Below are 17,314 nucleotides of genomic sequence, written 5' to 3'. Positions count from 1 at the left end.
CACAGAACAATAATATTCCATAATATTCATATACCACAATTTATTCAGCCATTCTCCAACTGATGGGCATCCACTCAGTTTCCAGTTTCTAGCCACTATAAAGAGGGCTGCCACAAACATTCGTGCACATACAGGTCCCTTTCCCTTCTTTATGATCTCTTTGGGATATAAGAATTTTAAGGCTTTTCAAGCACTTTTAGATATATTGTCACTTCCTGAGATAGGTATTATTATTCCCCCTTTATAGAAAGAAAACTGAATCTTCTTTATAGAAAGAAAGAAAAATTCCCCCTCAGAAAACTGAGGGTCTGGGGGAATTATAGGATCTTTGATTTAGAAGTAGGAGTTATTTCAGAGGTCATTTAGTCTGTGTCCTTTATATTAAAGATAAGGAAATATGTCTTGCCTAGGATCACTCAGCTAATCAAACATGGGATTCAAAATAGACTTTACTCAAGGTCTAATGCTCATTCCAAATGATTCTTTTCTACATGAAGAAATGTGAGTTGTTATTATGTTATAGTTTTTAGATGAGGAAACTGAGGCTCAAAAAAAGTTTAATAATTTGTAAATTAATCTCTAGTTGATAAGGCCCTAGGCAACTTTCTCACATGTTCTCTGGTGTCTGGGATGCTCTCACTCCTTAACCCTGCCTGGACTTCCCTTAAGTCCAGGATCAGCCCAGCTGATCATTATTTGGGTTCTGATTAACTCAGAGTGAATGCAAATGGCTGTAATTTCTGTTTCGGACAGAAACTCTGAGGGTCTGACCCTCTCAGATTTGTTTGTCTGTTGTCTATGTGAAAGAAGCTAATCTTTGCCTCACTGGCTACTTGGACTGAATCACTGAATGGGCATTGCCTCAAACTGAGACCTCTTAAAGACCTTAGCTTAAAAAGGCCACGGTCTTCCACTACATCCAGGGCCATCCCCAGTCATCCTGGCCACTGGACCCAGATGGCTCTGGAGGGGAGAGTGAGGCAGGAGACCTTGTCCAGCCCTCCCTCACTTAAATCCAATTCATTTGCATGTCCCAACATCCCCTCCCTGATGTCATGTTCTCTTTGAGAAAGGACAAATAACTGCAATAACAGAAGCTCCAACTAAATACCCCAACGTCTTTCCTAACATCTCTCATTCTAATGGCTTCTCTTTGTAATCATTTTCATTTTTCTTGTATGTAGTTTGTTTGTACATTTTTGTTTGTTTGTTTTCTCCCCCATTAAATTGTAAGCTACTTAAAGGCAGGATCTGACTTTTCCCTTTTTTTTTGTATCCTTAGCAGTTAGGAACTTAGTGCAGTTTCTGGAACTTCATAGTAGGCACTTAATAAATGTTTATTGATTGATTAAAGTATCAGAGCTGGAATTCAAATCCTGACTCTTCCTTAATGCTAGTGCCTTCCTCTCTGGGGATTATCTCTTATCCATCCTGTATGTATCTTGTTTGTACATAGTTGTTTGAATGTTGTTTCTCCTATTGGAGTCTGAGATCCTTAAGAGCAGAACCATCTCTCTGTCTTTGTACTGGCAGAGCTTAGCACAGTGTCTGGCATTTAGTAAATGCCAGACATTGTCTGTCTGTCTGTCTTTGTCTCTGTCTGTCTCTGTCTCTCTTTCTCTCACTCTCTTTCTGTCTCTGTCTATCTCTGTCTCTGTTTTTGTCTCTGTCTGTTTCTGTCTTTCTATCTCTCTGCCTGTCTCTCTCTCTGTATGTCTCTGTCTCTCTCTCTGTCTCTCTGTCTCTGTCTTTGTCTCTGTCTGTCTCTGTCTTTCTTTCTCTCTCTGCCTGTCTCTCTCTCTGTCTGTCTCTGTCTCTCTCTCTTTCTGTCTCTCTGTCTCTGTCTTTGTCTCTGTCTGTCTCTGTCTTTCTCTCTCTCTCTGCCTGTCTCTTTCTGTCTTTGTCTCTCTCTCCCTCTCTCTTACTTTCTCCTCTCTGTCTGTTTGTCTCTCTCTCTGTTTCTGTTTCTCATCTGTCTTCTTTCCCTCCCTCCCGCCTTCTCTCTCTGTCTCTGTCTGTCTTTGTCTCTGTCTATCTCTGTCTTTCTCTCTCTCTCTCTGCCTGTCTCTCTCTGTCTCTGTATCTCATTGTCTTTGTCTCTCTCTCTCTCCCTCTTTCTCTTACTTTCTCCTCTCTGTCTGTCTGTCTCTCTGTTTCTGTTTCTCTGTCTGTCTTCTTTCTCTCCCTCCCTCCTTCTCTCTCTGTCTCTGTCTGTCTGTTTCTCTTTCTCTCTGTGTCTCTGTTTCTATTCCCCTCTTTTTCTCTGTTTCCTCTCTCTGTCTCTATTTCTCTGTCTGTCTCTGTCTGTCTGTCTGTCTGTCTCTCCCTCTGTCTCACTGACTGCTAACTACAAGTCCAGCACGATTTACATTTCAGTGTTGTTGCCTAACACATCTGTGTTAAGGTCATCTGTATCAGAGGTGTCATTGGCTTCATGGAATGGGGCCAAAATGAACACGTGGAATCTTATGCTCATTTGTTATCTCTTTTGCAATAGATGTTTCCCTTGATAATTAAGCATTAGAGTATTGAATATGGCCTCATGGCTTTCGTGGCCACATTATCCTGGAATGACATTTTCCTTGCTAAGGGACATATGTGGCAGAGCAGGAAACTTTAGCTGGAGTTGCTCTGTGTACAGTCTAGTGGGCTACACTAGGGAGATGTGAATGCCTTTGTTCTCTGCCCCCTCACTGGCCTTGCAGTTAGAGTTTGAGTTCTTGGCTGAACATGCTGCTGACCTCATCTTGTTACTACTAGGGGTCTTGAGATGGGGCTGCACTAGGGCCAGTAACCCTACACTGTCCCTCTCTCTTTGCAGTTATCAGCAGCTCCAACATGTAGAATGACTTCACTGATTAATCTGTTTCTTAGCAAATTGAAAACCCAGGTGGTTATAAAGCTGGACCTCCCAAAACTGATTTACAGCAGTTTTGCTAACTTTTCCACTTTCACCCTTTCTCATGGTTAAGAGCACTGGACTTTGATTTAGAAGACCCGAATTTAAATCCTATCTCTATCATGATTCAGTGACCAGAATGCGAGTTTTGTATCAGAGAACCTGGCTTTGAACCCCACCCTTGATGCTTACTCCCTGTGTGACATTGGGTAAATCACTCTACCTCTTCAGGTCTCAGTTTTCACATCTGTAAAATGAGGAATTAAATGGTCTCTATGGTCTAGAAAGATTTCCCTAAAATTGTATTTATGATCTATGTGATGTGGAGTGAGTAATTTTATTTCCCTATCCATAAAGTGAGGGGGTCATACCAAATGATCTCGGAGGCACCTCTGGATGCTCTCAAGTCCATTTAAATTCTCAATTCTATCAACTATAAACCTATGGCCAGTTTATAACTTGACTCTTTAAACCCCTACAGCTACAGACCCAGACTTAGTTACGCACCTACTTTAGTGGGAAAGATCTATGGGAATTAAAGGTCACATTGAAAAGATTCAATGCTGCCTTCCTTCTGCTTTCCCTAGGCAGAAAGTTATTGTCTGTCTGTCTCTCTCTCTCTCTCTCTCTCTCTCTCTCTCTCTCTCTCTCTCTCTCTCCCTTCCTCCCTCCCTCCCTCTCTCATTCTCTCTCTTTTTCTTTCTATTATATTCTCTCATTCTTTCTCTCTCCCTGTTTCTGTCTCTTATACTTCTCATTCTCTCTCTTTCTTATTTTCTCTTTCTTATTCTCTCTCTCTGTTTTTCTTTGTCTCTCTCTGTGTCTCTCTTATTCTATTTCTTATTTTCTTTGTCTCTCTTATTCTCCCTCTGTCTCTCTTATTCTCTGGCTTTCTTATTCTCTCTTCTTTCTCTCTTTTATTCTCTTTCTTCCTTTCTCTCTCTCTTATTCTCTCTTTCTTTCTCTCTCTCATTCTTCCTTTCTCTGTTTCACTGATTCTCTCTCTGTCTCTTATTTTCTCTGTCTCTTTCTCTTATTCTCTCTCTTTCTCCTTTGTCCCTTCTTTCCTCATATCGCCCTCTCCTCCCCCACATCTGTTTGTCTTCTCTCTCTGGCTATTTGTCTTCTCTCTCTCTTTCCCACAAGAAAGGAATTAATTAAAAAACCTTTGGATTTAACTGTCTAAACAAAGTTGCCCATTCCTACCCCTAAGGTAGGAATCAAATTTGATACCCTAGGAAATACTGAGGCTTGAAGGGCTGAAACCCATGACTGGATCATGACTACTGCATGAATATAGCTTAATAAAATAAAATGTTAAATCATCAGAGAATTCCTCCAAAGTTTTGTTTCCTCTAAGGGTTTTAACTTTGCAAAACATTTGAAAGCCACTGGATCTCACTCAATTATTCCATTCACAGATGAGAAAACTAAATTACAGAATGATTTTGTTTATTTGTTTGAAAGATTTTGTTTTGGCAGCACTTAACTTTTGATTTTATTAGTAGAGAGAACCCTCAGAGGACATTTTCTCTACTGAGGTAGAATGGTATGTGTTCTGAATTTGTGAGTCTTAGAGAGTTGCTGGGAGGTTGGGGATAAAGTTAAGTAACTTGCCCAGGATCACACAGTCTATATATATGAGAGGAAAGACTTGAACCAGATCTTTTTGACTTAAGAGCAGCTCTATTCTCTTCTTCCTAAGGGATAGTTTAGGTGATATATTACCTGTTAGCCTCATAATGTCAACAATACATTCATATAGCACGTTAAAGATGGCATAGCACTGCCTTACAACAATCTGGTGTGAGAAAGAGTGTATTATTACCATCATTTTAAAGATGAGCTAAATGAGACTGAGAGGTAAAGGGATTGGCCTTTGGTTATATAGCAAGTAATTGTTGGAGGCAGCATTTGAACCCAGGTCTCCCCGACTCCAGAACAATTTTCCTATTGTTGTCGTTCAGTCATTTTCTTTCATTCATGTCCAACTTTTCATGACTTTATTAGGGGTTTTCTTGGCAGAGATACTGGAACGATTTGCCATTTCCTTCTCCGGGAAAATTTGTGACTTGCTTTGGGTCACACAACTTGTAAGCATCTGAGGTTAGATTTGAATTCAGGTTCTCTTGACTACAGGTCTGGCACTGTGCACTACATCATGTAGCCACCACTCTCCCTATTACTTTATGCCAGTTATTTCTCTGGTGTCCCTTTTACTGTAGTAATAGGATTCCCCCTGAGGAGAATAATGTGCCATCTGAGAGCTTTCATCTCCCTAATCTATTCAGGGATTTTATTGTTAAAAAAAATGAACAAAAACCCAAACTTCTATATGTTCAACTTGGTCTTTCCCTTTCTCAAAAAGTTCAGGGGTTCCTACATCCATCCATATGTCCTTACTCACCATACATGGTTCATTCCTTCCCCATACCTGACCGGCGGTACCTAGGGCTATCCTGTCTATCGCGGCATTCAGCAAGTCTGAGGCACAGATAAGTCCCACAAGTTACAGAGGATCTTATGGGGAAGGAATCGCTGAGGACATTGGGAAAGGAATTTATATATAACAACTTCAAGCTGCCAGCCCCAAGCTTTGATAGATGGCTTCCCTTTGATGCAATGAATGCGGTACAGGATGCCCATGGAATACAGAGCTGAGTACCATATAGGACTCACCAGTCCTTGAGGCCCCGACCTTGAGGAACTGACAGTTTAAAGTGATGTGCTTAAATGTACCATTCTCTTTTTAGAAGCACTGTATTTATTAGTGTGTTTGTTTCCAAGCTGAGGGAAGGTGAGTCCATTTATCCACTTGGAAATGGAATTCCTGGGAAGGCCAGTTTCAGGATATGGACAGTGATCTGTCTTTTCTTATTCCTCAGTTTCCCTTATGTGCAATGTGAAAAACCATTCCAATCCCCACTATGGATTGCAGAGATCAAAAGAACATGACCTAAAAGCCCTCTATAAAGAAAAAATTAAGGTCAAGATTATTGGAGTTGAGGTACTAGCCTAACTTTGCAGAAGGGGAAATGAAAAAAATTTCCATCCAGAGACTTTTAGGTCTTTCTCTCATTGTTGACTTGGCTACTTTGACAGCCACGTCTTTTTTTCACATTAGATCTAGAGCCACAAGGGACCAATGCTATATTTCATTTTGGTCAGCCCTCTCATTTTTCTTATGAAGAAACAGGCTTACTGAGGTTAACTGATTGCCCAAAGTCACATGGGTAGTTAGAAGAAGAACCCAGATTCCCAGTCAGTTCCTCTGCCTCCTAAGCCAGGGCTCTTTCCATGACATCTTCAATCACTCTCCCTGCCACCCGTTTTCTCATTCTACTCTTGTCTTCTTCCTCTCTTTCCGCTTCCTTATTTTGAAAAGAAAGATCCATGGTGTCTCTTGGAAAATTCCCTAGTCTCCAACATTTCATTTTGGGGGAAGTGGTTGGGAGAGTTAAATATGTTTCTTTGGAGTCTTGAAACAATTTTCCAAGTTTTGATAAGAGGCTCTGTCTCCATTAGATTGACAAATGGGAGGTCATAGAAAGGAGATTGGTAGGAAATTCTCCCCCCTATTTTCATGCCTTCTCAACATACAAAATCTTCTGGGAGCCTGGTCACTCAGCTGTGTGTGTATGTGTGTGTGTGTGTGTGTGTGTGTGTGTGTGTGTATCTGCGTGTGTGTGTGTGTGAAGGAGGAACCTTGCTTGGGAATTTGGAAAGCGTCAAGTTGTCTAATGTCACGCTGCTCTGTTGGCAGGATCCCTCCCGCTGTTCTCCAGATGCCTTTTCGTTTGGCTCAACTGAAGTCTTTTGAAAAATGACAACTTGTATTTTATCTCACACCTCTCCCTGAGGAACTCAAAGACTTTTACCCACACAATCTCAGTAATCTTTATGGGAGCTCCATTGGAAGGTTTAGATACTTCTCTTTGTTTTTATAAAGTAGAAATCAGATGTACAGAAAGACTAACTAACTTTCCTGAGATTACATAGCACCTCAGTGACAGGGGCAGCAATAAAATTTTTAGACTCCCAAAGATAAATACTTCCTAGATTAATAGCAATTGGGTATCTTCTCTTATCCATAAGCTAAGACTGAATGAAGGGGCAGCTAGTTGGCACAATGACCAGGCCTCTGGTCAAGTTGATGTGAGTTCAAATCTGGCCTCAGACACTTATTAGTTGTGTGACCCTGGAGAAATCACTTCACCCTGTTTGCCTCAGTTTCCTCATCTGTAAAATGAGCTGAAGAAGGAAATGGCAAATCACTAAGAAAGCCCTAATTCAGATTGTGAAAAGAATGGGACACAACTCAAACAACTGAACAACAAAAACTAAATGAAAACAGAAGACTGGGGCAGTAAGTCTTCCCTACTGCCTGCCACATCCATCCAATTTGGACACGTAACTCGTATAACTTTCCTCTTTATGCTCTCTGCTTCTCGCTCTCAGGTCCTGATCCTTGTTCTCCACTTTTGAAATGTACTTAACTGAGTGCCACCTATGTATGACAGAGGGCTCATCTTTTTATGTTGCCCTCCCACCTTGGATGAGAAGGATATGCACTCCATTAAAGTACTTACTTTAACATTAGAGAAAGATCTATGATTTCAAATATGTGTGAATTTCCACCACCTGTGAAGATGGGAATCTCTCCATGACTTACAGTTGCTTTGGATGAGGAGGAAGAAGAAGATGAGGATGGTGATGATGATTGACAGCTACGCTAGGCCATTGAAATGTGTTTATTGAGGCTGGGAAAAGGAAGGGAGGAATGTTGTGTTCTTTCTATTGCTCTGTTTTCCCCTAATTTTTCTCTTTTGCCATCCTCAGCTCCTAACCATTGATGACAACTTCTGTGGCCTGGATATGAATGCTCCCCTTGGTGTTTCAGAGATGGTCCGTGGTATGCCCATTTTCACAGAGGACAGGGACCGAATGACCTCAGTCATTGCCTATGTTTACAAGGAGCACTCATTGGCTTTCGTGGGCACCAAGAGTGGCAAGCTGAAAAAGGTAGGAACTTTTTGCCAAGGGGCATTTCTGTGGTTTTGGACCAGATCATTCCTAGTCCTGCAACTGAACTGCAGTGAGACCTTCGGAAAGCCCATTGGCCAGTCTGTGCATGTTTCCTATTTCCTAGAGAAAGACATCTGTCTTAAAGTTATCTTGCTTTGTGTTTTATAGATACCTTGAGACAAGAAATTGATCCTAAAGTGTCTGGGATGGGTAGGAGAGTGTATCAATGGGTATGGAGAGGTAGGGGAGCAAAACTTGATGATCTAGCATATTGCTCAAGAAGAAGAATGATTGAAAGGAGTGTTGTCAGTCTCAGAGAGAAGTGTTGCTTGGAACCAGGTGGTTAGAAAGTTGGATGAAGAAAAAAAAAACAAACCACTAGAAAACATGGAAGAGATAGAAGAGTACTCTGATATCATTGCTAACATAGCTAAGCCCTGAATACCTTATTTTGCTGTCTTTATTTCTGTTTCCTCTTTTATATGAATAGAAAAAGGTTGGCCACCAGGTGTTGAATTTTTTTTTTGGCCCTAGTACTTCAGAAAGAACATCTGCTAAAATGTGATAAGTTGGGACAGGTGGTTTTGATCTGCATCAGTGGGTGGAATAGCCCATTGATGAAGATTCTGTAAAAGTGTAGAATTATTTTACATGTACCTAATTTTTGAATCTTAAAATGTTCCATTGATCTTTCATAACTCATGTAGGACATTTGGGATACAGGGAGAAGTAGTTGTTTTTTTACCCAACAAGATTCAAGGAAAAACTTATGGTAATCTTGGTTTGGGGAAAACCTCTGAAAAATGGAATTGGGGCAAGCCCAATGAAACTCAAGCCTGGGAAGGAATAGTTTCAGGAACCTAGGACTACTAAATTATAGAGTATGATTTTTTTTTTACTATCTTGAGCCTGGTTGGTCTGAGTTATGGAAATGAGTTAATGATATAATAATGATCAGGTAAAATTGTCTGGAGATAAAACTGATGCTTCCTGCTTGAGGACTGATGCGAGCAAGTAATCCTAACTTTATCAGTCTTTGAGTTAGAAGTAAACATCACCCAGAAGGCACACAACAACCATTACTGCCTTATCTTTTCTTCCTTGGGCTCAGAACATACTCCCCAGATTCAGCTACAGGCAATGTGGCATCAGAAGCTAACTGAATGGGGCAGCTCTGTGAGTACAGTGCTTTGGTGGGGTGCCTGTGACTAGTGACTTGAGTTAGCAGATGCATTTGGAAATACCAAGACTTCCATTAGGGCAAGGTGAAGAAAGAAAACAAAACACTGGAGTTGCTAATGGAGAGTCAGGGTTCTCTCTGGACTATAACTGTGAATGAGGGCAGGGATACGTAGACTTGATATGGGGATGGTGGCAGTGAGTGCCATCAAAACTGGAATGTTTTATAAGGGATTTGTGATTTTTCCAGGGATAGACTATATTCAACTTTTTATTGTAATACCATTGAGGCTTGCTGGATGTGGGTGATGTTATAATAGTGAAGACCTCTGGTGAGACAGCACGAAATGTTTCCAAATCAACCAACACGGTTCTGTGGTGGGTTGTTAGCAGCCCGAGACTGAATGAGCCGTACCACATTATACATGTTGTATGACATGTAGACTTTGAAGCCTTTTTGTGACTGTATATAATGTGCATCCCTTTTGTTGGCTTAAAATTGAACCACGGTCTTTGCCAAGGAAAATTTTGACTGCATGTGGAGCTCAAGAAATGCTTATTTTGCATAGGCTACAATTGTGATTCTTTGAAAAACCTGTCATTTTGTTGGTGTGTTCCCCATACTCCAGCAGAAATTACACGGCCTCCGGGTTTCATGAGTGGCAGTAACTCAAAGAAACCCATGACCTGGTAATGAGCCTCTCCCCACACAGAAAGGTTGTTTTTTAGATAACAGACGCACAGTCTATCTGCTCCCAGGTCTGTCCTTAAAACCTTCCCAGGTTGGTGGGGCCTGCCAGGGTTTTGCTGGCACAGGCTTTGGAAGCTGAGAGTCACCTCCCTGCCTCAGCAAGACAATTGGAGAAGTGAGAGAGGCTAGAAATTAGGGGAAATCAGGCGAGAGTGAAGCAATGCTCTCTGACATGAAGCAGATGCTCTGTGTTCCTTCCTTTTTCTCTGTTGTACACCTGGGCTGTGACCATAGATCTCCAGAGGAGAAACACTCGCTACAAATTCTCAGGGATAGTATATGATATATCATATAGCATGACAGAACATTCCATTCTGGAGTAGCCAGGTCAAGGTTGTTTTATTTTAGACCTTCTGTTTTTGGCAATATAGCTTATAGAAAATTGAGGAGACGACCAGAGTCGATGTTCCTCTTTTTCATGGTTGGTTCCTGGAAATAAAAATGTAGGTGGATACAAATGTAAGTCTGTCATTTCCTGTTTACTCTAGGAAAAGACGATGTGCAAAAAGGCTTCATTTACCCAGAATTAAGGAGTAAGGAGGTCTTTCTTATAGATCCTTTTTTCCCAGACAGCTAAAATATATGTATATATCCTTAACGCTCAAAAGCAAATTTTTTGGATGAAAGTCTTTCCACTTATCACGGTACAGTTCTATGTCTTTTCTACATACTATGACAAATATAATTTATCTATTTGGTTTGATTGTTGATTGTTACAAACATGAATTATTATGCTGTGTTGAAAAGCAGTGGTTCCATCAGAAGTGTCTGAGGCTGTTTGTCCCTACATTAAATAGCTCCAGATTATTATATTCTATTTCTTGGATTTGAGGACTCTAATTTCCTTTCTCCTCCACTGTTAGGGATCTTCTTCCAGTGGACCCATATACTTACTTTTAGCTACACCTTTCTCCCTCAAGCTTTTAAAAATTGCTTTCAATCTGCTTCTTCTGTTACATCTTGGCCGTGTAACAGTGGGCAATCCCTCACCCCAGGCTACTCTCAAGTTACAGACAAGTTGATGACCTCCATTAATAAAGGAGTTTCCACACCCTGGATTTCCCTATAACAACAAAATCTCAGGTCTAGTCCCTTTTTTTTTTTTTTTTTTTTTTTTAAATTAATTAATTAATTTATTTAATAGCCTTTTATTTACAGGATATATACATGGGTAACTTTACAGCATTAACAATTGCCATACCTCTTGTTCCAATTTTTCACCTCTTACCCCCCCACCCCCTCCCCTAGATGGCAGGATGACCAGTAGATGTTAAATATATTAAAATATAAATTAGATACACAATGAGTATACCTGTCAGGTCTAGTCCTTAACCTTGCTCTGGGAAACCAGACTATCAAGCTTGTTAGAATTGTGTGTAAAGCAAAAGTGAATGGAATTTAAATTAAACGAGCATCTCTGGACTTGCCACTGAGTAAAAAGCATTGAGTTTTATTAAATGAACTTGTAAAACAGTATTTCAACTCCTAATAATTTTTTTTTACTTAACTGTCTTATTCTTGGATACGTTTTAGATAGTTGGATAAGTGAACCATACTACATATGCTTTTTAAAACATTATATATAATGTACAATTAGACACATTTGGCCAGGTCCAGTTGATCTATAAGCAATCTGAACAGTGAGAATGACAGTCTACAAAGTGCTTTAACTCAAGGATATCATGAGGCAAGTGCCCAAATCCTTATAGAGCACAAACTAATTCAGGTAGACCGAAAGACCTTTGCCACTCTGGACTTGCTGGAAAGATCTAATTGATTCTGTTTTTTGATGTGATTGTGCATGCAAATCATTAGAAGAGCCTGTGACCAAAGCTCCAGGATTTTGAAGAGAAGAAGGCCTTCTAGAAAAAGCTAGGGGAAAGGCTGGGGTTCATAAAACTTATCTTAGGGTCAATAAATTTTGCCATGAATGATGATATTCACACAGAGTCGTTAGTTGGGGTCTTGGCATTTCTAACAGGAGATCTTATGTAGGTAAATGTAACTGCTTCAGTAGTGTGTAAAAACTCAATTCTAAGTTTCTTTTTGAGGTGTGGTTGAGGAAGGGAAGAAAAGATAATATTTTAAAGGTATTTTTAATTGTAAAATTTATTTTGACAATGATTACATACAATAAAGCAAAAACCCCAGACCCTCACGCTAAGTACAAAACCAATCTCCACATCACCTATATACAAATATGCATTTGGTTATATAAATATATAATAAATATTTAATTTAATGAATATAAAATAAATATATGTATAAATATAATAAAATATAAATATACATATATATAAAATTCAAAATTTTAAGTCTATTGCTTCTCTGTCAGGCAGTGTAGTGTGTGATTCATGTTCAGTCTTTTGTATTTCATGGTTTGTCATTGTATTTATCAGAGTTCTACAGTCTTTCAATGTTGCAACATTTAATTTCCAGGATGATAGGAATGAAGTAATACATATCTAAAGGGACAGAACTGAAGGGAAATGAGCAATAGTACCCTGGAGAAGAAAGCAAAGCCTACTGAGCCACACAATTTTGGAATGGTGGCACTTTTTAATAATTTTGCCAAATCTCAGCTACAGTGCAAGTGCCCAGTCAGCAGAGAAGCCCCTGAGGGACCGTCTGAGTTGGGAACGGAAAACTAGGCCTTGGGGTTTGTTGTTTGAAATAATAAAAAACGAAAGTAGCAAGTTTATTTATTTATTTTTCCCCTTAACAATAGAATGTCCCTCCGCCTCTCCCCCAGCCTCCATTCCCACCCCTACTCCCTTTCCTTGTAATAACTCAGGCCTGCTTTTCCCAGAGGTTATCGGGACCAAAATCACCTTTGGGCAAAAGACCAGGCGTGAAAAGCTTTCATGCTGAAGACGATTTTGCAGGAAGTTTTGTGAGCTGCTGAAAACCAGGGGGTTAGAATAATGGAAATCACACTGCAGCCATAATTACAGAGTTGGCTTTCCTGAACCCTGTAATAACCCCTGTGCTTATCCAGTGCCTTTCAGAGCTCTCTGCGGTATGACAGGGGACTTGGAGTGGCGGGTGTGGGCGTAAGTGGGCATGTGTGTGGGTCTGAGGGGAAGGAGGTTTTGAGATGTTTTCAGGGGTCCAGAAGCTGTGCCGGATCCAGGTTCACTCTGAGGACAGCCCTCAAATTGCTGACTGTTGATTATGTTTGAAAGGTGTACATCCTAATCATTTCAGCCTTGTTTCTGATTACCATAATTTCTTGCAGACTGTGAGCACATTACATAGGGAGAGTAGGGGGAGAAAGTCGGGGAAATACCAGTTTAAACGTCCCCTCCCTACCTTTTTTGGTCTTGTTTTACATTGTGTATGCTGTAGAAGATATTGGCATTCTATTTCAAAAGGTAAGTTTTATATGCTTGTGCGTACTAGAGATATGCTATATCAATGCGACAGATGTCAGCTTTTGTGGGGTCCTTAGCCAGAAGGCACGACCTATTAAGATTTCGCCCTCTGGTTTAAAAGAAAAAATCTTCAGGAAAAGTGCTATTTTGATTGGCTGCAGGTGTGTCTGCAGAGCTTATCTGAAAGCCCTTGGCATATTGAATGGGGAGTCACTCGTTCTTTCCTGTTTCAGAAGAGACTCTCTCTTTCCCCTATACCCTTTAAATCTTTCTTCTCAAACAATCTGTCTGTGCATCTTTCTGTTTATTTACCTCTTGGCTCCGCTCTCTGCTTATCTCTAATACTTCACATATTCTTGTTTTTATTTATGTGAGTTTTTTCCCCTCTACATCAGAGGTCCTTAATCTGGGGTCCACGAATTTACCTTTTAAATACCCGAATAACTAGATTTCTTTTGTTATCCCGTGAATTTTATTTTGTTCATTTAAAAATATGATCCTGAGACGGGGTCCCTAAGTCTCACTAGCCTCTCAATAATCCTAGACCTATATTAATTACAGCCCTTTCAAGCTTTAAAGGAGACATGATGGGTGACTATGATCTTTTCAGAATATAATATTGTCCCATGGCCAGGGCTAGTCATACACCTCTCTGAGAATAACTAGACTGGTCATCAGACTGCTGACATAGGTCAGTGCTAGATCCGGTTTAGAAGGATTTTGGGGGCTTAGATCCCACTTGCCATAGTCTTGGAGAACCCAGAGTTGTTATTACATATTAGCACCAGAAGGGAGGCAATTAATATGCTGTGTGATCATAAAATAAATGCCATTAGAAGAGGTTTGTATTTTTTTATTTGATTTGATAAATTGCATCTCAAGGAACTGAGGAACTCATGGTTTTGGATACTAGTGAGCAGACACTCGCCCTTGTACCCTCCAGTACTTCTCTCAGCTCTTAGTCATTTTTCCAAATACTAGACTGATGATACAATGTGTCACATGTTACTTATGATATATAATATAGGTATAGAGCATCTTTATGATTGGAGGAAAACGTTAGCATGAAATAAAAAAAAACATTTGATAATACAAAAATATATTTGGATTCAGGAGAAATCATTGGAATATTGGATTTGGAGTAAGGAAGACCTGAGTTTGAATCCTGCCTAAGAAACTGATCCTAGACAAATCATTTATTTGGTGCTTGCCTCAGTTTCCTCATCCATAAAATAGGGACACTGTGGCATATACTTCCCCAGTCTGTGAGAATAAAATGTGATAATATATGCAAAGTGCTTTGCAAAACTAAAAGTTTTCTATGTCTTAGAGATTATTTCTATTATATAATATACTTTCAGCAGATTTGACCTTCATATTTTTTTTCTTATTAAAAATCAGTTTGTATGCATTTCTTGAACTCACACTACTTAGCACCACAAGAATCTTGGGAAACAGAGGGGAGATAACCAGAAAACTAAAATTTATTTCCAAAATATATTCTTTATAAGTGTTTTCATATGATTATAACTCATATGTGACCACTTCCAGTCATGGAACACCCCAAACATTCCTGGTTATCTCAAGATACACTTTGGAATTATTGCTAAAATCTCTAGCTTTATTGTATATTAATTAAAAATAAAAATGTGTCATTGAGTGCAGCTAGGTTGCATATTGGATAAAGTGCCAGACTTGGCCAGACTTGAGTTTAAATCTAGCCTCAGATACTTCCTAGCTGGACAAGTCACTTAAATCCTATTTGCCTCAGTTTCCTTATCTGTAAAATGAGCTGGAGAAGGACATGGCCAAACCACTCCAGTAACTTTGCCAAGAAAACCCCAGAGGGGGTAACAAAGAGTCAAACACAGCTGAAATGACAGAACAACATTGTCATTGAAGGTTTCTTTTTTGTTTGTTTTGCTATCAGGGAAGGAAGCAGGTGAGTGCCATAAAGTCAAACCGTTGGCGGGGTGTCCAAATTCCAAAGAGCAAGAATTGTTGAATTGGAGCATGGGGCCAATGTTTGATCCCCATGTGAAGCAGTGAGCCCTGCTCTATCTCATATTCACAGATTACGCTTCACCTTGGCATTCATTAAATAGTCTTAGCCCTGATGACAATTGGGACATTGGGTGCAAAACCTCCTCACTATTGGAGGAAAAAAGCAACTAAAAGTCAGTCTTGCATTTTCCCCCAAGTCGGAAGGATCAGGTCCAGCTTGAGGTTAAACTTGTGGAATGCAAACAGGTATTGGGCAGAGTATTCAGGAAGGGCTGATTCTTGTGTGCCTAGAGAGCAGTTTTTCCTTCCACATCATGACTTTCCCCATTGGCATAAGAAATTTAATGGGAATTTTTGCAGAAGCTATAGATGACACATGAAGACCAATGAATGACACAGAAAAAGTTTAGAAACTCAAAAATGCATAAAATATATGTATAGTATTGTATACTATCAACCCAAATTTTATGACAATAATGTATTGTAATGCCATAAAAAGAAAAAAAGGGGAAATTCAGACTTCTTCTCTAGTATAAAGAGAGGCACAAAGAATTTTACAGAGATTTTCCAGATCATAGGGTGCCGTACCCCTAATCCTGGCCATATGAAGGGATAACTGTAGTAGTAATAATAATAATGTAATAATCCACCTACCCATATTCTCTCTAGAGAGAATCTGTTACTAAATTCCCCAACCTGGAAGATTTTAGAGAGTCTCTGGCAGACACTTCTATCATATAATCTATTTATTGACAAAGTTCTTCCTCATTCTTGATCTCAGTGCTTTCTGCTGAAAATTCATTTTGTTTACCCATTTTGTTCTTAGATGAAATAGGAAACAGCTGATCACTATTCTTTTTTATAGGCATTTATATTCTTGAAAACCACTTTAAAGTTCTCACTTAATTTCCCTTCTTGCAGTTAAATAATAGTTTTATTTTTAACTTTTCTTCTTCTATCCCATTTTTACCTGATTTTACTCCTTTTCATTACTTTAGCCTTGACCCTTTTGATTTATTGCATATCTTTCAAATTGTGCCCTATTCTGAATGCAGTTTTCTAATAATAATGAGACCAATAGAAATATGGAAAGCGTTTTTTCATGGTATCTGTTATTCTTCCTTCAATGTTATTAGAGATTATTACAATACATGAGGAAATTGATATGAAGAGGTGAAATGAATGGTCCATGGTCATACTGCTCATGTTCATTAGAGATCAGAAATGACTTAATATAGAGAACTGATCTTATAGCCAAGATAGTCTTGAGTTCAAGTGCTACTAGAACACATGCTAGCCTTGTCAAAGGCTAATTAACCTCTCTTAAGGTAAGGTGCTGACTTGTATTGGTATCAAGAATTTCCTCTCCCTATTAACATTCTTATCTTTTTCAGTGGGGTTCAGGTAGAAACATTCCTGAATCCTGGACCATTCCTGATTTTACTGTTAATATAATTATAGAAGCTCAGATGCTATTCTAACTTTTCAAAACTCTTTCCTAATAACAACCTTGCAAAGTAGATGGATCAGACATTTCATTTTGTACAGAAGAGAATCTCAAAATGGCTAACTTATTTGTGATCATATGGCTGGTAAGTTTGAAATGTCACAGCCAGGACTCAAACTGAGGCTTTTTGACTTTGAATCCAAAATTATTCTTGTTCTTTCTTTCTATTTCCCTTCACTTCCACTATACCATGCTATTCTCTTAAAAAAAGATGTTTTTATCTTAATACTGTACTAAGACTTTTGGGACATCTGTGTTTCACTTATGTCTTAAAGATGAGGGTAAAGAATAAATATTTTTTAAATATTGGAATCCTATTAGAGATTTTGAAGAGAGAGAAAAAGAACCCCTGAAACAGTATCAAACAACCTGACTATTCCCCAAATGATCATCACTAGCATACGTAAATCAAGCAAAATGGTTTTAAAGAAGCTTTGCCAGTTTAAAATTTATTGATACATGAACCACTTTTTAAAATCATATGTGTATACATAATTTTTTTGCATAGAAAGATTCAGATCATAAATTAAGATGCAAAGACATTAAAATTGAGGAAAGTGCTGTGGAAATACCCC

At 39.1% G+C, this 17,314-nt stretch overlaps 1 protein-coding gene across 2 annotated transcripts in view; it reads left to right on the top strand.

Moving 5' to 3' along the window:
- PLXNA4 (plexin A4) overlaps positions 1-17,314 on the top strand; it is a 636,841-nt gene that overhangs the window by 108,237 nt on the left and 511,290 nt on the right. For both annotated transcript variants that reach the window (XM_003771610.3, XM_031939072.1), the window contains exon 3: positions 7,739-7,921. In XM_003771610.3, the coding sequence (XP_003771658.1) occupies positions 7,739-7,921 (183 nt within the window). The remainder of the gene's footprint in view (positions 1-7,738; positions 7,922-17,314) is intronic.

This window comes from Sarcophilus harrisii, chromosome 5, assembly GCF_902635505.1.
Source record: "Sarcophilus harrisii chromosome 5, mSarHar1.11, whole genome shotgun sequence".
Classification (NCBI taxonomy): Eukaryota; Metazoa; Chordata; class Mammalia; order Dasyuromorphia; family Dasyuridae; genus Sarcophilus; species Sarcophilus harrisii.
This window is presented reverse-complemented; position numbering and strand designations above follow the sequence as displayed.